The 23,106-nt window shown below is 41.2% G+C and overlaps 1 protein-coding gene across 2 annotated transcripts in view; it reads left to right on the top strand.

Annotated features, from left to right (window-relative positions):
* LOC106953579 (cadherin-4-like) overlaps positions 1-23,106 on the top strand; it is a 198,973-nt gene that overhangs the window by 80,802 nt on the left and 95,065 nt on the right. Inside the window, exons 2-3 of one of the 2 annotated variants that reach the window (XM_015042455.1) lie at positions 6,424-6,650; positions 17,881-18,063. In XM_015042455.1, coding sequence (XP_014897941.1) covers positions 6,555-6,650; positions 17,881-18,063 — 279 coding nt within the window. In that variant the 5' untranslated portion in view covers positions 6,424-6,554. Of the gene's footprint in view, positions 1-6,423; positions 6,651-15,778; positions 16,085-17,880; positions 18,064-23,106 lie in introns of those variants that run through there. The other variant, XM_015042454.1, reaches the window with a different exon arrangement.

Raw genomic sequence — 23,106 nt, 5'->3', positions numbered from 1 at the left:
TTCCGGGGGAATAAAAGGAAAGCAAAAAAAATAAAGGCCACCACCTCACATAAAAAAAAAAAAAAAAAAAAAAAAAAACCTGCACACACACAAACACACTCGTGTTGAAAGAAGTTTCCAGCGGGAGACGAAGCCAGACACAGAACATGGTAGACTTTTTCTTTCTTTCTTTTTCTTGTTTCAGGACAAAAGGATTGAAGACAAGAAAGGTGGCAAACATGGTTAACACACGAAGGAGGTTTTCTTTTCATACTTATTTTCACATGAGCTGAAAGGAATCGAAGAGATGAGATCAGGAGACATGGAGTCCGAACTGAGCTTTCTGCAGCACCTTGAGTTGTCTTGAGAGAACACTGACGAAGCGAAAACAGCAGAATTTGACCACAGTTGTATCTATACTTCCTGGGTATCGGACCAAAATATTGGCTAGTTGAACAAATCAAGATGTGCGACATATTTAAACTGCACACCACACATTCTTTTAAACAACCAAAACAATTTCATCCAAGCTGAAAAGCTGAGTTCAAACTTACATACGCCTTACAGATTTGTTAATTGTCACATTTCAGCCTGTCGTTGCCAATGGCAACTTGCTCTTACGCTTAATTCGTCGGTAATTGAATCCACCTGCTATCAAAGGTTCAAAATCAAAAATCTTTGCTATTTTGTTGAAAGAGAAAAAAAAAAGTTGCGCATTTACCTCGCCGGTCAACACGAGGTAAAAAAAAAACTTTAAATCTGCTCCAGACTGACAGCTACCGTCTGTCCATCCCTTTTCCAGTAATGGATCAGTCGTGTTCAGGGCTGCAGGGGAGCAGACAGCTATCCCAGTAGTCGGTAAACACTTAGCCGCTCACTAGTCTCTGTAAAAGTCTGTCGCTTAGCAAAGTTGTGGATATTTCAAAGACGAGCTAAACTAGAGATGCATACCGAACCCAGATGGAATCGGACCATTTTTTAGCTTTACCGGTCTTTACCACACTCGGTCGGAAACGCTGAAGTGCCAAAACTTCTGTCTTTGCCCAACCAGGATTCAGTGACATCAGCATTATTGGGGTGTAAAAGTTGTTTCTGTGGGATTAAGACTCAAACTAAGCCGTTTTGAGATGCTTAAAAATGTGAAAAAATCTTTAAGAAGCTATTTATCAGAAGCTGCTGAAGTTTCTTTCTTCAAGAGAGAAAACTCGGTTTTGGGATGTCCTGGAAAACTTCCTTGGTTTGGCGTTTTGTACTTTTGCAAAACCTCAAACCAAGAAAAAAACATTAATGCATCAAGGTGCTTTTGTTGGTTGTTGTCAATCAACAACGCCCCCCCCCCCCTCTGGCTCCGCCACTGCATATCTGAGTTTTTCCGGTACAGTAAAAGTCAGAAGAAGAAAAAAATAGAGTTTACCTCATAACGTCCATTTGTGAGTTAAGCTTCGCTTTCTGAGATGGCTTCCAAGAAATATGGCACTTTAACTCAAGATTCCAATTTTTTGGGCTCTACCTCTTTATCCTTCATCAAAATGTTATTCCTAACCCTTGATTATGTGTTATACCTGAGAGTTAGAAGTATCTTAAGTGTTTATTTTTGCTTACCTGGCATCAAAGTCTGATGTTGTTTGCAGTGTTCTTATATGGTGCATTAATAACTAATCATATATAAAAGAAAAATCTGACAGTGCTTTCTTGTTCTTTTACGTTCGGTGCTCCCGATAAGATAAAGAAGTGCTGAAGTTCAAAGCCAGTGATGACTGGGACTGTTTTGAACATGTACGATTATCTGACAGAGGAAGAAACGTGGACGTATAGCAGTTTGTGTTGTGAGCTGAGAACGTAGCCTACGGCCGGGTTTTCATTTAATCATTTGAAGTGTTGAGTTTCTGTTCATAAGAACAAGCCGTACTTCGCTAACCCAAGATGAAATAATTGATTGATCTCTCTGATGGGCAATGGCTGCAAAAAATTTACCATCAGATGATAAAGAAAAAAAGGTTTCCGGTTCAAAACCAAGCATCCCCTTTGATTAGAGACAGGCTATAAGAGCATGTTTACTCTATTTTTTTCTTTTAATTCAGTCATAATTTTCTCTATGGCTTATGGTCATATTGCTTCAGTTCATTGGCGATGCAGGTTTTTATTTCAGTCGCCTCGAAGTCAACTTTAGTAGAATTTGGCCTGCAGTGTTTTTGTTCTGTGGCTGCACACCGAGCCCCAATCATCGCCATGATGATGTGCATTTTAGGCAAATCTGTCTTACCTCACCGAAGAAGCCTTGTGGCTCATTCAGATGCAAATTGAACTCATGCTGTCGTTGTCTTTACAGAGAAGAGAATTTCTGCCTTCAACCCTTCAATACAAGGTGTACCTTTGGAGTCTTTTTCGAATCGTACTGCTGTCGTTGACGTTGATTTTAACCGAGACCTGTGGAGTCTGAGATATGGCTGCTGGTTATTTTGCAATAACTCCAGGTGTTGCAGAGTCCGACCTTTGCTGGGACATAATTCTCTGGAGGACGGAGAAGAAGTGAAGTTGCTTTGCTAGCACAGAGTTGGCAGGGACCGGTGGGGCCAGAGACCAACCTGAAAAATAGAGTAGTAGGAAATCCATATCTACATCCTGTCATCGAATGCATCGATATGAAATTGAACAAGCTTGTCATTTAAGAAATGCCTTTGCTGATGATAGTCATGTGACATGATTCCACGTTCACCTCAACCAGGCCTTTCTCTTGCTGCAAGCAGCCAGGTTACAACGTTGATTGCTAACTAGCTCATATTATTTACTAGAAATGAAAAAGAAATGAAAAGACTGATATGACACTGTCATAAACAAGACATAACATCATCATAAACATGAAGGAGTCTGAATGAGTACAACTGTCATCCTGAAGTGTCGTTCAGTAAATAATGACACTTTTAAAGCAAAGTTGCACTGAAAGTTGCATTAAAAGTCCATTAAATGTGTAAACTATCCACTATTCAGTCAATAATGACCCTTTTAATGTAAAGTTTTATTAAAATTTGCATTGAAAGTCCTTTGAAAGTGTCAACTTTGCATTAAAAGTGTCATTAGTTACCGAATGATACCAAATGACAACAGTTGTAAACATTCATGAAGACTCCTTCATGTTCATAACAGGAGTTATGTTTATGACAGAGTAATGCCAGGTTTATTCACACCCCTTCACATAAAGTGTTACCAAAATAGCTTTTTTCATGGTAGTTTATTGAAAGGTGAAAAGTGGCCGACTGGACGTCCAGTCAAAATGATCGTCTCTAGATATAGTTTGTTGTATCCTCATAGCATTTTGCTCATACTCAGTGTAGCAGGAGTAGGGTTAGGGTTAAGAGTTAGGGTTGTTGTGAATGATCTCTATCTGTAGAATGATGAGCTTCAAATGTACAGTGGGTCTCAAACACCTTTTTATCCCTTTCCAGATTGAATAGCAGCAGTAATTGTTTCCTGAAGGTCACTGCTATTATTCTCCCCTCCTGGCTTTGTGTCAACACACTTGGTGGTCCAGAGCAACAAGCTTCCAAACCCTCTTGCCTTTACAGAGATTGTCGCACTGTTGGTAATCGGTTAAGGTGCATTTGACTAGCAGTTGTCACAGTCAATCTAAGCTCTTTCTTTTTGAAACATATAATTGTTTTTGTTAGCTCTGAAAATGATTTCCACCGGGGTTCATTTGATTTATTTCACTAAACATCGACTGTCTGTCGCGTCTGCCTCCCCCGTCTTCTGACTTCAACGTTCAAGTCTCATTTGTTCTCAGATACTTTGACACACAAACCTACTTTGCTCCTGTATAAGCTTTCAGATCCCACCGCCTGATTAAAATGTACTTTGTGCTGTGGTTTAATGAACACGGAGTCATTTGTTACTGTATCTCTATTCTCAGTCTTACACACTTGAAGCTTTGGGTTACAATCTGAGTCCGGAGTGGATTCACACCGGCAGGCGTTGACTAGTAAACTGAGTGTTAACTCGGCTGCCCTTTTAAGAACCAAAGATATTCCACTAACACTGTTTTGCACCGCTGGTGTCTCACGGACCGCCCGAGTCTTCCCATGCCAACTGGCACCGCAAAAGGCAGCCGGTTCAAGTTTAAGCATTAACACCTAGAGTAATACATTCATCTGCTAGGGAAGTACTTTCTCACACTGTCTGTGTGCACCTACACTCAGAAGACACACACACACACACACGCGCGCGCATGTATTCCTAAGCCACGTTCGTGTCCTTAAGCCTCGCTTCTCCAGCTGCACCACCAGAGACCTGTCTAAGTGACAACAATTAGCTCGCTCAGTTCAAGCTAATTGAAGTCATTTGCATAATACATGTCCACCATCGCAATTAATCTCTGGACAATTCAAGCAGTTCTGTGTCACGCAGCGATCAGGCGTAACATTATGACCACTGACAAGTGAAGCAAATAGTACCGATTATAGCGTCACTGTGGAACCTGTCAGCGGGTGTGAGGCATGTCACGCTTCAAGTGGATGTCGTGTCATCAATATTGATGTTTCAGAAACAGGAAAGATGGCCAAGTGTAAAGGTATGAGAGAGTTTACAAAGGGCCATATGACTAAATGAGTGGGTTGGTGTATTTTTTTCACTGAGGTTGGTACATTTCATTGAAATATAACAGATTTCTGTGGCCCCTATTTCAAAAGGTTTGGACACCCCTGATGTAGATAGCTGGGTCGATACGTGTTGCTGATCAAATGGTGCTGGGATGCATTGTAGGATGAAGGTAAGCTAGCAGAGGCAGTCTGGAGCTGTGGGCAGTGTCCTACTGGGTGGAAAACGTTGGGTCAGGGTTATACGGATGTTCCTGTGATTTGACCTATCTAAGCATTTCTGACCATTTAATTAAAACTGTAATCCCTGGTGGCTGGTATTGGTTTAGTAGGTTGACACCTAAAATTGGGGAAATGGTTAAGGGATGGTTTGAGGAGCAAAAGGTGTTTGGACTCCAACTTACTGATATTTCAGTCTAATGGAGCATCTCTCATTAGATGATCAGGATTAGTTTTGACAGGAGAAGTTGAACCAACACACTATTGGTGGTTTTATTATGTCTGATCGGTATACTGTCACATCCATTCATTCTCAACCCCAGTTACTGATGCTTGATCCCAAAAACAAAGCGACGATTTCAAACAACACCCAACAGTCGAAGACGCACTGTTTGTCTGCGTGTGTTTGTGTCCGTGTGTCTCTTTTGACGTCTTGAAATAAAAATACGGATGGCGAACTCGCGAACAGAGACGGATGCACACATCCTGGGAACTGTGTTTACCATCTGTCGCCATTACGCCTGCAATTACTCAGCGGCTGAAAACAAGCGGCCTCGTTTGCGGGACGCTAAGCCGCTCTGGCTGAGGAGATCCTCGCCTTTATTAGCCTGTTGTTTTGGAGCTGCTTTTTGACAGGAAGCTGAGCGATAAATTAAATAGATGGCTTGATAAAAAACTTGCCGTGCAGAATTCTTCATGCCGGATTTTTGAGAAATCACGCTGCCGCGGCTCATAACGGGCGTCGCATTTCCCAGGGTGATTTATGAAATCAATTTGTCTTGTTATCAGCAGCCAGAGATCGTCAGATAACATCACAGTGCGTGCATCCACATTTCTTGGGGGTAGAATGAAACAAGGGACAGAATGTGCCTTATTTTTTGTTGTTGCTTTGTATCAGACATGTTGAAAATACCAATCAGTCATTTGGCGCGTCGATGTTGAGGTTGTGCTGTGAAGCGTGTAAAAAAAGGAATGAAGCAGAGAGTTGATTCAATCCTATAAGAGAATGAAAGGAATTTCTGTCTCTGCTGCTTTGTGTGCAGTGGCATATTTCTTGGTCTGCGCCTCTCTCCCAGCCGATCACTCATATGTGAAGTGGAAAGGTAGGAAACACCTTTACGTCCGGACATCTGGTTACAGAAATAGCGATTTGTGTGAGCGTGTGCAAACGCGAGATTCCTTGCAGCTCCCCTTTCTTTTGGGTCGGTGAAGCAGAACTCTCAGAATGTCATTCCAGACCTACATGTGCATTGTGCTGTACCTGGTCACTCACCCTAATGTGCTTCTTGACCATCTCTTCATGCTCTCCCTGGGGAGCTGGGGGAAAATAGTATTTTCTACCTCTGGGTCCAGCTTGGAAGGGGGAAAAAAATAGTTATATGGGAAAAAAGTATTAGGTTTCTCTCTGTGTTCAGGAGGAGATAAGCAGTCTGTTTTGCCCAAAAACGTCAAAGTGGTGAATCTGAAGTGACAGCAGAAGGGATGAGATATTTCAAGATATGTCTTGATGGATGCGGTTTAATCTTAAGCCTGCCAGATGTGTCAAGGATTTGCGAACACCTTGCGGAGTAAATCTCAGCTCGTCGCCTCTTTCTCATCCTGCACCTTCGCTCCCTCCCTCTGTCTGCCTCTGCAGTGAAGTTTGAGGACTGCCAACGCAGCAGAGAGGTGGGCTTTGTCAGCAGCGACCCCAGCTTCAGCGTGAGGCCCGACGGGAGCGTGTACACAGAGCAGGAGGTGGCCAACCTCTCTGAGCCCGTCCAGTTCATGGTGACGGCGCGGGGACTGCACGACCCGCACATCTGGGAGACCACCGTGAAGCTGGCCCTCGCCGGACATCTTCATCCTCTTCCGCTCACAAAGGTACAGTGGGCAATGGTTGTGTTAACTGTTGGCTTGATATTTGTCTGACTGTTGGTGTATTTATCATTTGTTTAGGTTATAAATTGTCTCCTTTTCACAAAGTGACACCGTCTTTTAGATCTGTAGGAAACTCGTGCGGCCGCCTACGGCCAAAGGCGGCTAACGATGATGTTTATTGAACCATGACTGGAAGCACATTGAAGACAACTGAAGATGAGTAATTATTAATCAATTAATCAATCAATTGTAAAGCATTTCAAAGTGCTTTATGTAACCTATATTACATCTAAGAACATTAGGAAAATTGAGTTATTAATCCAAGTTAGATCCAATCAGAATAATTCTTAAACTAGGTTCGTCTACTGGAGGAAGTGGCAAATTGTAAAAACACAGAGACAACCAAATAGTGCAAAACTAGTGAATTGTATTAGTATTTACAATATATACAGGTTACTCAAACAGTTCATGAAGTCCAGAATGGTTTCCTTTGTCCAAGGAGTTCCACAGTTCTTGCTGGTAATGAAAGGAGTAATGAACAAAAAACAAAACAAAAAAAACAAACAGTTCTTTTCAGCGTGGTTCAGTCCAGAGTGAAGATTTTTTTTTTGCTGAATGTCTCCGACCAATTCGGAAGAAGTTCCTCGGTGATAGGAAGTTGATAGGGTGTGGTATTTCTGTGATCCGCTGTTGGTTAACTCGCCAGTCTGGACGTTATGACACCAGACAATCTAGGATTTATTCTAGATCTTGAAGTAGAATCCTTGAATGGGAATCTGAAACAAACCTGGCCTGTATTAACAGGCCTAAATAATCAATTCCACATGTCTTATCTTACAATGAAATGAGTTTACATAACAGTAATTAAACTTATGCGAATACTCAATTTCTCTTTACACAGTGATAGTGTTTTATAAGGTAAAGAATCTCAATTTGAATATTTCATCTAAATGATGAAACGTACTCGGATCAGTGTATGACCGAGCTCAAACAGGCTAGGGAGGCTAGTGCTAGCATGCTAGCTCCCGAACAACACTCACCAGTTCCCACTTGACAAACTGTGATCGCTGGAACGTTTGGCTGAAACATTCGCACGTCTGCAAGTCAAAAGGCACACGAGTGAATGATGCACAATAGATGTTAGATAACGGCTTTGAAAACAGACCAGAAGTCTACCTGCATATCAGCGTCTGGCAGCGTCTCCTACCTACCTACCTTATATGGTTGTTCATCAGCCATATAAGCAGCAGCTGTCAATCTAGGACGCTGACGTGCAGCTGTCATGTGACTAAAAGGAACCAAGCGAGAACAGTATTGTTCTCGCTTACATTTACATCACAAAAACACAAAAAAATACAAAATCACAGAACACACAGTCAACAACTGAGGCATTGCGATTTGTCAAGTGAGATTACATCAAAATGTTGATAAGATCATTTATTAGTCTCCCATAGGAGAAATTTGCGTAGGAACAGGGGCAAAACTACAGCACATCCAAAAAAGACAGCAGCCATAAAGACATAAAAGCAAAAATACATAAAAACACAAATGTCAGATCGGCAGTACAATCCCCATCACCATTTCCATTCACATACAGCACGTCCTCTACATGCTACTCTTCATCACCGTCTGGGCCTCCTGTTAGTCTGAACAGGCCCTGCTAGTCTGCCGTTGATCAGGCTAATGGAGAGCCTGATCAACTCTCCATTAGCCTGATCAATGGTGCAAACGAATGTTTCACACCACAAATTAGTGTTAGTGTTTCAGATGTTCTAATGTTTCAAAAACAACTCCAAACAGGTGGCTTTTTAGTCTAGATTTAGTAGATACTAAACTGCCTTACAGTTTTCCAGAGGTTTGTTCCAGATTTGTGGTGCATAGAAGCTGAATGCTGCTTCTCTGAGTCTGGGGGATGCAGACCAGAACCAGAACCAGAACCAGAAGACCTGAGAGGTCTGGGAGGTTGATAGAACAACAGCAGATCTTTAATGTATTTTGGTGCTAAGCCGATTTCAGTATTTTAAAGTGTCTTCTATGAGCTACATGGGGCCAGTCTAAGGACTGTGGAACTGGTGCTATGTGCTCCATCTTCCTGGTTTTAATGAGAACTCGAGCAGCAGCGTTCTGGATCAAATCATCCTTGTCATCAAAGAGTCTTGAAAGTCCTTTTGTCTGCATGTGAAAGCTTATATTACCCAGCAGTGAGTTCAAAACGGTATGCAGTAAACTGAATGTTGCTCTCTGCTCTTAGAAAAGTCACCCTACTATTCAAATCTTAAGTCGCAACTTTAGTACATATAAATAATCGTGCGGAACAACTGGTGGACAAGTCAAGAGAATCCAAGAGGGACGGCCATGCTTCAACAGAATGGATGCTCGGTGTTATCTACAGAAGGCCGAACTGTGACGGTGAATATGACGCTTTTACAAAACGATTAGTTCAAAGGTCTAGACTCGTCTACAAACATGTTGTTACACCTCTGAATGTTCTACATGTCTTTGAGTTGCGATTTGCTGAGAAACTGTAGTAGATGTTACAACATTTTTTAAAAAGGTTCGGCACCTTTTTATTTTTTCCCAATCAGAAACACCTGGCGTTTCCTAAACAAAAAAAGCGTGCCGTGCACGCTTTGGAGAGCCACCTCACAATTAATTTCCATTCAACACCGTCGTCTCGTTCCTTTTAAAAACTGGAGCAACAGGTTGCGAGCGTTACCGTGGCTGCCACTCGAAGCTTCTTCTTTCTAATGAGCCGGCAAATGGTGATTACAGATCTCTGTTTAAGTCTCCAGCCTTAATTACTTACATTTGATGAAAGCTAAACTTAATTAAATTTGATTGAAAAAACTCCGTAAAAAGAGTGTAGATTTGAGGAGCAGACTTGTGTCCCTGATTGGATGCGATTCGTTTTGTGAAGGAACGATGAAAGCATCTTCCTGATTGAGTTCCTAATCAGAAAGTCAAGCCACAGAATACCGATCCCCGTAATAAAAGTCATAAAAGATGAACATTGGTGAAAAAAAACCAAAACTACTCCATATTGAAATTTTGCAGAGATTTTCTTTGAATACTTGAGCTTTTTTGAAATTGGACTGTTTCGTTCTTCATTTACACAATCATACTTCATTCATAAACACTGTAAATGTTCTAAAATGTTGGGGGTTTTTTTGTCTTAAATGTGTAATGAGTTGAACTGCATGAATGTTTCTCATCATTTTTCTGTTCCTAACCGTAACCCACAGCTACACAAAGTAAACACAGCCTCAGTTAGAGGCGTCTCAATCCCACCAAGCCCTTCGCCGAGTGACAAATCCCTCGTCATTCGATTCCCGGACTACTTGTTGAAAGCCATTGGGCGAAATGTTCCCTCATGTTTCTAATCATGACGAAAAGCCCGGCCGGGACTCGTGTAACTAAAGCAGTCGCAGAGAGGGAGAGGGAGAGGATTATAATTCTGCCCACTCCTGCGGGCGCAATAATGGAGACTGGGAAATAATTGACATTGATTGAGCTAATGTTCCACTCTGGTAGAGTCTGCAAAGACCAGGTGATGTAGTTTCACTGTATAATTATGTTTCACACATTGCGGAGCAAGAGAAGGATTCAATAATTGAGAGAGGTTGGGGGGGGAGGGAAAGGTGTTGTTTTTGATGACATCAATAGCTGAAAATGAGTTTGTGCATGTATGCCACATCGGTTCTTTTCACCGCCGTGGTGTTTACGTGTTCTCACTTTACTTTCAACAGATTTCTTTTTTGGGTTAGTAGCTAAAATAAGGTTTAACTGGAAACTTGCTTATAAAAGTGATAATATGATATTACAGGGAATAACTGATTTGATCCCATGGACGGGGACTTCTGCATTTTGAGTCTTGAATTTTGTCTTATCTCCATATTTTTTATATTTAACTCCGATCTCTTAGAGTCGATTGTTCTATTTATTCTGTTGATTGTACCCATCTGGTTATTGTGTCACAATCACATCTTTATCAGTATTTAAGCTCCCAAACTTGTTGCTGTGCTTGGGTATCTTTTGTATTTCTTTAAGTTTACATTCAGTTTTACATTAAACCCTCATCACCATGGCCCTCCAGTGTTTAGTTTATTGATTAATAAAACTCAATATAATTACATTTTCTAGGTCTGGATAAGTATGGAAAACAAAAACAAACAAAAAGAAAAAAATATATATATATATATATATATATATATATATATATCACTGCTACAAACTTTGTAGCCTATTTCTAAAAAAAAAAAAATCTTTTTTTTTTTTTTTTAAAAGAAATGGTTTTCATTTTTACACCAATTAACATTTTAAAGGATGTTCCTACTTTCAAAAACAGAGTTTTGGTAAGTGTCAGGACTTGCTTGAAGAGCTCTAACTTAACTTCACCTTCAGTTTCGGAGAATGGTTTTGGACTGACGTGCATATGGTGCTTTGCAGGATGCAAAACTTTGCCAAAGTATTCGTATGCTGTTGAATTTTACATATTTCATGACTTTAAAGCAAAAAAAAAAATTCTGATTTTTTAGGCATTTCCTTCCAGTGACCCTTTAAACATACAACTAGAGATTCAATGGGATAGTTTAGATCAAACCACATTTATTGTTAGAATGGCCAAGTCAAAGTCGAGACCAAAGCTAAATAGGAATCTGAAGCAAGACTTGGGCATCACTGTCCACACCTATAATGTAACCCAATAGATTTTTAAAGAGTATGAATGAAGATTTCTTCAAGGCATTGTTTGCTTGTTAAGGTGACCTTTGCCTATAATTAGATTTTTATTTTATTTTTTTTGTCTTTGATTTTACGACAGCAGACATGAAGCTTCAATTACAAACCAATGTTTCTGTATTACCTTATATGGCATTCAGACATTACCTCTAAAGATTTGGTTTGCTCTTACCAGCCATGATACACTTAGCTCTGTAAATGAACTCGCTTCTGCTCCATAATGTACGCTCCTCTTGCTGTGCATGTTTTGCTGTGCAGCAGCAGTGAGAGGGAACTAATTTGCTTTTAATAACCGGCTCGATATCTCCCAGTTTCTGTTTCAGAAGCGGAAATTAGCATACTTTGAATGTGTACCACTAGGTTGTTTTTTTTCTTTTCTTTTTTAGCATTTAATTTTCCAGCATTTGAAGTGTGGAGCATCTTTGGCTGAAAGCCCTTCGCGCTGCGTTTATGTACTCAGGCTATCACACCTCGCGCAGGTAGGTTCCCCTCGTGGAGAGCTCTCCAACTCGGGCTGTTTGCCGTCTCCACCAGATCAGAGCCCTCTTTGGTTATGCACCGATGAATCTGGAGTCCGCCGGTTTGCCCGAACAGGTTTTAGTGCTCATCTAATTAGCATTTTCCACTGCGCTCCACCCAAGCAGCCTGTCCTGTTCGGGGTAGATTACGACAACGGTTGTCGGGCCGGAACGTGGGGTCTGTCGGTCATCGGAAATGGAGCAGAAGCAAAAGTGCTTTGAACTCCGAACTTTTACATTGCGTTTAGAGACTGCGATGGAAAGCAGAGGGTCTCAACAGGAAGACAATATCAAGAACTTCAATATTATTTTTTTTTTCTGTCACAGTTTGATTTCAGTGTTGGAAACTTTTTCTTTTTTCCCCCCCCTCGTTTGGTTTTTGCTAAAGGATCTCACGGGAGAACGTTCTTCTTACTGAAGACTTTCACTGTGATCTGATTCAGCTAAGGGATCTTCAGTAGTAAAAAAAAAAAAAAACACAAAAGAAGACATGGCGAACAGAGAATTGGCAGGGAGAACACGTTTATTGTGTTGCTATGCTTGTTTGTCAGACAGATAACCTCCAGATGTCTGCTCCGGGCGCACAGGCCCTACGACTGCCACGCAGCGGCAGTGTGCAGGGATGCCTGGGAACTGAGAGATGGCAGCTGGCTCTTCATGCCTTTAGGGTTCAAGGGCCCCCAGCAAGCAGAGGACACACACACACACACACACACACACACGCACGCACGCACGCACATGCCCACACTGTTCTTGTATCATGTATGCAAGCACACGCAATTTCAATCAGGGACACATTCATACAGATACACCCATGAATTATTTTTACACAATCAGCCCTTTAAGCATATGCCTCCATCAAGGCCATCTCAGGAGATTTCCCACATGAGCGCGCAAGAATGACTGACTGACTCCACACATGCAAAAACACTCATTCATCCATCGTGCACACATGTTCTTAAATGTCACTTATTTAGGCACGACTGAAGATATGTCCAGTTTTTTGTTGTTGTTTTTGTGGTAATTTAGTGCAAGTGTGAATAAGGTAGACTGAAGTAACTTTAAATGTGGCATGGTGGTTGGTAACGGATGCTTTGGGAGTATTTCAGAAAATGCTGATCTACCAATAACCAATAATTTCTCGTAGCTAAAGAAATTATTTTCAGAAGATGATAGTAATGGAACCGAGTCTAAAGCAACACTTGTTACTACCAAGACATGTGGGGTACCATCTGAAGTAGATGAGCTACAAAAGTCTGTAAAAGACCACACATTTTGATTCAGTCAAAATGTTCCACCTCGCATCCTTCAGGTGAACCTATCTATCAGAAATAGATAGGTAGAAGGTAATTAGTAGGTAAATGTGCTTTATTATTTTCCTGCCCTATTGAATCGAGCTGTTCTAAATTGTATAAATTAAAAAAGCATATAACTTCATGCATATGTTTTTAACCCTTTGGGATCTCAGAGCATTATAAATAAAATCTATTATTATTGTTGTTGACAAATACAAAAGTGTGAACTGGATTCACTTATTACCTCATGGTTCTTCAATAGTAGCAAAACAGCCTTAGTGCCTGGTTGTTAACATTATGAAAGCTATCTATCAGTTGACTTAGTACAGAATCATTGGAACAGCATCCCCAGGACTCATACGAGTCACTAAAACATAACCTGGACCAGCTCCAGGCTGCTCAGTCCGATTAACACACAGAAGGAGGAGGGATGAGACGTTCTGTGAGAATCCGGCTGAATCGTCAACAAAAATCCAGCTAAGAGATTCTCTATGAATAGTGAGATGGATTATGTTCTTGACAATTATGGATCCATAGAGGTAAACAGCGGGTTAGGTGTTAGCCTCTCAAAGGTGCAAGTGAGTTGGTGGGAGGGTTAGTACATCAGAGAGAAAGGAGAGCGGTGCAGCTTCTCAGTAAACAGCAGCTACGAACAGAAAACCGAAGTTGCTACTTCCACTGCTCTCTCAAACTGGACTCTTAGCAGATTCCCTATCACAGGATCAGAGTTTGGTAAAAAAAAACAACAAAAAAAACAACAACAACATGAAAAGCAAGAAGCCGTCCATGGATTTGGTTTTAAACTCTGATCTGATTATTGTTGGTGACCGTGTCCATCACTTCATCACCAGCCGTGTTCTGTTGGATTCTTCCATCAGGATAGAGCTCGATGTCACAAAGTTGAAATCGCATCAAACTAGTACGTTGAACATGATAGACGTCCTCCAATGGGCCTCCCCAGTCACCAGATCTCATTCCATTAAAGGGCTTTGTGATGAGGCGGAACAGAAGATTCCCATTATGGATACGCAGCTGACAAAATCTATGACAACTGTGTGATGCCATCATGTAAATGTGGAACATTTCTGACCCCCTGGAGAAAGTATGCCATAAAGAATTAAGATAGTTCTGGAGGCACAAGAGGCTCCAAACTGGTGTTGAACCTTACAAAGTGCCCGGTGAGTGTAAGTGAAGGAAAACAAGCCAAAAGATGTCCCATATATTGGATAGGCACACATTATTGTTTTCCAGAAGCTTACTGAGAGTGTACTTCCTGTGTTGTTCCCTCTTCTCTGTAATTCTGCTTCTGTCTCAATGCCAGCAGCATTTCATCTGCCATGCTGTTTGAAAGTCACAGTCGCATGCAGCCACTATGCAGATATCCTCCACTAGCAGACTTCCATCCAATGACAGCTCTTGTGTTGACTCCTATCGCTCTGGCTGACTGTCTCCCGTCTTCATTTCTTCATTTCTTTTAAAGGAATGTTGAGGCTTGACCAATGAAATATTTCAACCCCGTTATCATCCGCTCTTCATCAGCTGGTGGATTGTTGTATGGAAGAGGGCTGGTCGTTCATTGTATTTTCCCACTGATAGCTGGGAGGGGAGATATGGAGTTTATCTCAGGAGCTGTTCACTGGGACGGGCGTAGATGAAAAAGAACAGAGCCGCGGCTCATCGTATATGTCACCGGACTCCGAGTACGCTCACATAAACTGTCATGGATCGTTTTTCATCCACATTAAACTAAACATTCGCTTTTTGTTGGGTTATTATTTTATACGAGGATTGGCAAAGCTGAAAGCACCTTGCAAAAAGGATTTGGACCAATTATTCACATTTTGTAACATTATGTTACAAAATGTAGCTTGTTACATCACAAGCTACAATGAGTTCACTGGGTTTTTATGGGACAGACCAATACAGATTAGTGGATAATTGAAAATAAAAGGACAAGAAATTATGCATTTTAATTTTTTTTTCTTTTTACAAATAAAAATCTAAGAAATCTGGTGTGCACTTGTATTCAGCTTTCACAGATCAGCTATCAAGAGTAAGCTTGAATAATTACCAGATTTAAAAAAAAAAAAGCCCAACATTTTGAGAACAATGTAACACTTTACACTGGTGTATTATTATGTGTTGATTTTTCACATAAAACCCCACCCAATAAATACTGAATTTATAAGCTTATGACATCACAAAATGTGAATATTGCCATTGTCCAGCATCTACATGGCACAAATTCCCAGATAAAAACTAATTTGTGCTGTCACAAATTAGTTTTGTGACAGCACACCTGCACCAGGTGTGCTGTCACACTAATACTCGTACGAGTATTAAATGTTACTTTTTTTTTACTTTCACTTTTTTCACTCAAGTTTTACGGGGCTCCCCCTCGTGCCCATTGGTGGCCTCTTCACCCCACTTTGAAAAACACGGCTGACAAAAGTGCAGGGGGGTCCGACGGTACCAATACAGGAAGTGCGGGAGTCCCTACTGTGTCAAATCGAGATAGGAGTAATAGAAAGCTGGCCACTCTGAGGTTAAAAAAAAAAAAAAAAAAAAAAAAAGCTCCCCCCCCAGGGGGGAAGGGCTGACTCTGTCCAAAATGTCCGCCCATGCCAGCGGAGCTTGCTAAACCCCGAAAATGCAACGAGTGGAGACGAAAGATGAAAAAACATTCACCGCTGTTGCCTGAGCGTGTAGCTTCCGGCCGGCCTCCCTCACAGGCACAGCAGGTGCGCTCTGATAGGCCGGACAGTTGGCCCGGGTTTGCATTTCAGAGACGCGGCCGCGTTGCCGCTCGTGTGCTCAGCTGCCTGCGAGGCTGCGCTGCGTGCGGTCCAGCTGGGATTAGCAGGAGGATTTCCACCGTGTGCTTCAGGTGACAGCGACACACTTCCGCTGAGCGCGTGCGCATGTGTGTGTGTTCGTACGTGGGGGTGCAGACTCAACAATAGGATTAGGTGGATTACAGCAATACAGCCATATTACACAGGACGATAGCATAAAGGATCGGGATGGAAAAAATAAAAAATAAATAAAAAACACGGCTTTATGCACCCTTCTAACCCTTATTTTACGAGGCAAACTGAGTAAGAACGCAATCTTCCCTCTGCAGCTATAGCCGGAGGGCATCACAGAGGAGGGGCCGTGGAGATTGTTTATCCGTCCATACGTTCCTACATGAGAGCTGAACACTGGGAGATTTTCAAACGCCTTAAACATAAGCTGGGAAAAAAAAAAAAAAAAAAAAAAAAGCTCCGTGGTCTGAAACACCAAAAACAATATTAAGGCTTTCAACACAATTTGAAGAAAACTGTTTTCATCTTGGGATGATTACAAAACTGCAGGTTACTCCTCTCATTATCAGACAGATGTTTCTCTTGTATCTGTTTCATGCCAAGAAAGGCTTACTTGAGGTGGGGGGTGGGGGGAATACCTCATTTGTTTCAGTCTTCAGCAGGACGTTTTTAATTTAACGTTTCCTTCTGAAGGAAACGTTAAATTAAAAACGTCCCTGCGGGGATGTAAACAGAGCACACGCATCCATGCACGGTGCAGTCTGAAGGAATACTCACCGTCTCAGGTAGGAGTGGTGGGGCCTCCGGCTGGCTCAGGTTTCCTGCTCAGGGTTTTGAAACAAGCAATGTGGCATTATTTTAAGGAATTTGTGTCTTTTAACCTTGTTTCTTCTCCAGTGGCAGTCCGGCTCATACGCACCATTTCGACTGGTTACGTCGATTCTCGATCTCATCAGTTTGAAACAGTTTGATGCAAACAGTTTGCTGTGTGACACAAGTTTGTGTACACAGTGGTTTACTTTTGAGCGACTCACTTACTTTTGAATCTGCATGGAGTACGCTCCGACCTCCATGGAGTGAAGTATACCCGTGTATGTGGGGGTCTCGAATGTTCATAGATTTTATTTTTGCATACTGTGGTTGTAACAAGTGTTTTGAACGACTCTGTTTCATGATCTTGAGCCAATTTGTCAATTTTCCTCTGATCTCCAGTCAAGTGCAGCACCCTTGTTATTTTTTCTCTCTTTTGGATAAGTGGTTGTAGAATCCCAGAATGTCAGCAGTTTTATGAAAACACAGAGTTAATTCACTCTTTGTGGTATCAAGCAGTTAAACTGATGAACCTTAAAAAGTGTCCAAGTATACAGAACACTTAACAGATTTGGTTTACATGTTGGATGTAATTCGGCCATGTGACCCAGGTCTGATGGAGGCAGTGGTTCATTTAAAACTCACAGGACAATGGTCAGATACCTGCAGGAAATTTCCAAACCCAACATTCAGCCTTCCTGTTACCTGCTGGAAGTCTTGCTCTGTCTCGCTCTCTCGCAGCCTGAATGAACCACAGGCTTCACTTTTTAAGTAATACATCCGAAATTGTTACACCTTTCTTTTTCTTCTTCTTTTTAACCACCTCACTACACACTTTCAATCTTTTTTTTTTGTTGTACTTAGTAACAACTTTCACACCAAAGAGTGTTGTTGTTAGCACTACCTGGCAGTTCTAATCATAAAGGGATCTCATTTTTGACTCTCTGGCCAGCCAGTTTCCCCTCAGGACCGATCAGCCGTCAAGATTTTTCTGCTTTTTTTTTTTTTTTTTTTGGTTGCTGTGTCTCAAGATTCACAACGCACTTTCTCTTTTTTCTCTTTTCAGATTGGCTTTGAAGAAATGCTGTCACGGGTGTGGGAGTCCCAACCCAGGGTTATCAAGTTCTCTCGGAGACATCAGAGAGGTTCCTCTGCGAACAGCTTGAGGCGGCAGAAGAGAGATTGGGTCATCCCACCTATCAATGTTCCTGAAAACTCCCGAGGACCTTTCCCACACATGCTTGTCAGGGTGAGTGACAGTGTGATTTTTAGCAAACAACTTTGTCTTCGGAAAACTTCTGCGCGCCATCGGATCACAGAGAAAACCCGATTCGAACACGCACTCTGAAACGTCTTTGATTTTAAAGGACTTATTTGGGTCTATGGGAAGAATAGAATATAAAAAAACTTGGGGAAGATGTCTTTGTATCATATCTTCTTCATTCACCACCAGGCAAGAGACACAATTTTACTGGTATTTTCTACTTGCCACGCAGGGGAGGTACAGGGAAAACACTGCACTTTACTCAGTTTTACATCATAATACCAAATGATTTGTATTCTGGGCCTTGGGGCATCAACAGACAAGGAGAAGGGGGGGAAAAAAAATCTATGCTTGGAAGGCAGACAAATACCCACTTGATGCTTGGTCTCAGAGCTGCAGACCTGAGGATTACTGAAGAGTGGGAATTCTGTGCTTGTTAAAACAGCTGGCAAACTGTTTCTTTTTAATTTTTTATCATGAACTAAGTGTCTATTTTTCCCATGTAATAGCAGAAGAAGGAGGCTTTCATTAAAGTGCAGCATCCTGCTGAAGATCCCTGATGTTCCCATTAAACTCTTTCTGCCATTGTGTACAACGTCCTCAGACAATTTAACAGCTTGATTTGGATTTCCACATTTGTTCATTTAAACATGATTCTTCTGCAGGGCTTCAGTTATTATTATTTTTTTTCCATCAGTAGCGATAAGGGAAAAAAAAGCCTTTTATTGTATTTTATGACAGATTCAAATTCTCTACTGAATATTAAGACCTTTTCAAAGAGTGAGTTAGTCTTGGTGACCTTCTTTGAGCAGTAAATCGAGAGGGGGGTAAAACACGCAGCAAATGGTCCAGGAATCGAACCCTTGACAGCAGTGACTCGATGACTATAGCCGCAACTCATGGTCCATGTGGTCAACCAACTGAGCCAACCCAGATCCGGTTAGTCTTTGCTGAAAATGGTTCCTGTTGTGATACTTTTTCAACAGTGGAGATTAATTTTGAGGCTGAATTTTGAAGTGGCTCAGCTTTGCAATCCTATTCGTAATCACCATTAAGATGACAGAGAGTGAAAACCATGACGCAGTTCTCAAGGCACATGAACTGTTACACCATTGTGATGTCTAAGTATTCATATTTACATGGACATAAGTAATCAGAACTGATAAGTTACATAAATGCTCCAATTGGAATATTCGGTAACACTTTATTTGAAGTGGTGTGCATTATACTGACATGACACCTGTTATGAATGTGAATAAGTTTTCATGAGTGTTGTTCATGACTGTTGTCATGAATTGTCATTCGGTAACTAATGACACTTTTAATGCAACTTTTGAAGCTACTTTGTATTAAAAGTGTCATTATTTACCAAATGACACTTCATGGCAACGGTCCTAAACATCCATAAAGACTTCTTCGTGTTCATGACCGGTGTCATGTCAGCATTATGGACACCCCTTCAAGTAAAAGTCTTACCGAATATTCTGATCGGATTCGTAATAAATTTGTAATCTGAAGGAGAGAGTTGTTTTATGAAAACGCACATCACGATTGGACTAATTAGTTTTGCACCTATATAAAATGATGCATTTGTACTATTCAATCAGAACACATTTTAAACCGATCATAGCTAAAATGAATAATAAGTTTTTTTTTTATTTTTCTCTAGGTACTCCATTGTTCACCAAAAGTTAAACAGGGATGTAAGATTACCTGGTAATTGTAGATTCATTGTGGGTGGTTAAGGATTCATGTATAGTTGTTTGTCTTGTAAATATCTTGACTAGTGCTTTGATAAACTTCTGACTTGTCCAGGGTGTAGCCCTCTTTGTCATTCCCAACCTTAGAGACCCCGATCAAGATCCAATGGGTATAGCGTCCATCTTGGACTTACTCAGTCGTCACAGACCGAGGAAACCAGCTGAGTATGTTTGTGCTTGCTGACACTGGATAGTACATCTTCATAAGGACGGATATTTGAGTCAAAAAAAGTGCTTTTGATATTTGTATGACTACACCGTCATTGGTGAAAAGAGGAAACAGAGGTGTACCAGTGTTGAGTTGCAGCGCAGAGTCGGTATTTATGATCTTTACCACCGGTGGTCTGGCTGTTGAGTGTTAAAGGTAAACAGGATTTGATGTTAACATGAGACGTATAAAGTTATACTTGTTGCATTGACGAGATATTCCTGCTTGTTCCATGGCTGCTCTTACAATCTAGCATCACATAATTAATATCTCAGACAGGTGGTTTTCAAGCAATCAATGTGCAAGGACATATTTTCTTGTAGTTAGACCAAACATTTCCCGTTTCCACCTCTGAAAACACTCCTTGGTTTAGAAAAAGGTAATTGTCATTTCACCAAGACTGGTTTTAGACGAAAGCGTGACCTTGCTTCTGAAAAGGATGTCTTTGAAACTTAAAGAACTCAATTATACACAACCACAGAACAAAACTTGGAAGAAAAAAAAAAAAGATCAAATTTAAACTCAACAGGCATCAGACAAATGCCGAGTTATATCCAGTGGCTGTAAGGTGAGGAGAAAATCTCCAAATTAATTTCTCATGGAGGTGTCAATTTTTTTAGCTCTTTGCTCTCACTGCTCTAATCGCTGCACACTCTCTACCTCTTATCAGTCACCCACACAGACAGGCAGCTTCTTGGAGACATTTTTGACTCACACAAAAATAGTAGCACACACACACACACACACACACACACACACACATAGTCCTTTACGCCCATTTGTACTCCATGGCTTACACTCCGGGATTACGGAAAATCGCCTTTCACCAATGTGACGGCAAGTGAGCAGATTTTCCACCAATGCGTGAACACTCTCGCCCTTGTGCGCACAGACACACATGTACTCACACACACACACACACACACACACACACACACACACACACACACACACACACACACCATCATGCCACGGAGTGTCACAGGAGGTGCAAAATTGTCGCGCCCTGCTGGAGAAGTGGAGCCTCTTTCATCCCCTTTTTTTAGTGTCGGGTGTCTGATGGTTGGATTAAGCTGCAGGTGACTACCTTTATAGGCGCGGGCCGTGTCGGCGTTGAGGTCGGGTTGGTTTGAATGTGGGTCTGTAACTCTATCAAGCCGGCTGTCCTGTAGCAGCGCCTCGGCCTTTAGCCGTGCAGCATGGGGGCAGATGAGTCTGTTGCTCTGCAAATTTGTCTGTTTCCAGTTCTTCCTGCCACAAAACTCTGTGGTTTGTCGCGGCGTGAAGGCGAGCAGCAGAGGGAGATTCTGAGCTTTAGAACGCCGGGCTCAGAGGAAGCGAGGCTTTAAAGTCTGAACCTGAAGACACACCAGCTCCCGCCGGTGTTAGAGTGTAAATGGGATGTAGGTGTAGTTCTCGAGGGAAGCTTCATAAACAGGTGGATCAGATGTAAAAGTATTCATACTTCTTTTAGTTTTTCACATTTGGTCACTAACTTCACTGTGATGATTTCTTTTACCGTATTTTCCGCACTGCAGGGTGAACTGGATTATAATTCACACTGTTAATGAATGATCTGCATTCGATCTTTTTTCTCGTATATAAAGCGCACCAGACCACAAGGCGCATTAAGCGAAACAAAACAGTTGGATAAGTCAGTCAGTCAAAGCACAGTGCGTATTACTCCACGACGCTCCCGACTATAGTAGCCGCAATGTAGCTAAAACAGTTTGACAGAGCGCTGTGAGTGCCGTGTACCACAAAAAATCACTTCAAGGTCAGTGAGCACAACCAGAATTAATCCATAGCTGATTTACCCAAGGATAATATATATGAGGCGCACAGTTGTTTTTTGATAAAATTAAAGGCTTTTAAGTGCGCCTTATAGTCCATATTAGGATTTGACATGATGGACCATAATGACTGAAGCGGGGACGGCCTGCCAGGACAACACAAGACAAACTTCATGCACACACACTCACAGCCACACCTAAGGGTATTTTAGATGAACCACTTAACCCCATACTGATGTTTCTGGTTGTCACGTTAGCATGTTGGCTTCTTCTCAAATGTTTGTGTAAGGAAGCCGAGAACTGAGCATGCAAACTCCACGCAGAAAGACTCTTAGACTAAAGCTAATGTGCAGCTTTGCAAAAACACACAGATGGATGACTGAAAGCTTTTCAGAAACCTTGAACTATCAACTTTAATTATTTATGGAGGCGGGGTGTGTGGTCAAACTGTTTAAAATTGTATTCAGCAAAGGATGTGGAAATTTGAGTTGAAGAAAATCAGTTTCATTTGTAAAGTGTGGAATTTAGAAATATATATTGTTTTAGAAATAACAGATGACTCATCAGTTTTTATAAGTATATTGTTTGTTTTTTTTTTGTTTGTTTTTTTATAATAAATATAACACAAAAGTTCATTTTTTGAGGTTGAAAAAGTGACCTTTAAATTTTGTTTTAAACAATCTGAATAACTTTTGTTTTTATAGCAAATTACTTTTGGGGTTGTAATTTTAAAAATCACCATTGTGGTGTTATGTACTCATCCCCTTTAGATCTGATACCTAAAAAAAAAAGCAACTAACTTCTCTAAGAAACCACCTAATAAATAACATTTGCTCCCCGTGTTTAATCACATCTTTGTAGATGTTAAGTGATGGATGCAGCTTGTCAAAAGAAAGGCCTGTTGGCCTCTGCTTTGATTCTGTAAGAATGTAGAAAGATCTCTGACACCCACAATAATAACAGGTTAATGCAGCTGGGCTGAGGTTGGATGTTACTGTGATGCTAATTACGCCGATAGATCTAGTTTTAAAAGCAACGTCCTATAATTTCCTGCTGGGAAATCCTTAGCAATTATCCATATCATTCTCTGCCTGTAACTTACTCTTTTACATTTAGCGTAACAACACACACACACACACACACACACACACACACACGCACACACGTTTGTGTGGCTATCTTTATGGGGACTTTCCATTGACTTCCATTCATTTCTATGGATTAAACCTAACCCTAACTCTAACCAAAACTCAATCCACACCTTAGT

The sequence above is a fragment of the Poecilia latipinna genome, unplaced genomic scaffold (genome assembly GCF_001443285.1).
Source record: "Poecilia latipinna isolate Pla-1442-1.1 unplaced genomic scaffold, P_latipinna-1.0 Scaffold589, whole genome shotgun sequence".
In the NCBI taxonomy this organism is placed as follows: Eukaryota; Metazoa; Chordata; class Actinopteri; order Cyprinodontiformes; family Poeciliidae; genus Poecilia; species Poecilia latipinna.
This window is presented reverse-complemented; position numbering and strand designations above follow the sequence as displayed.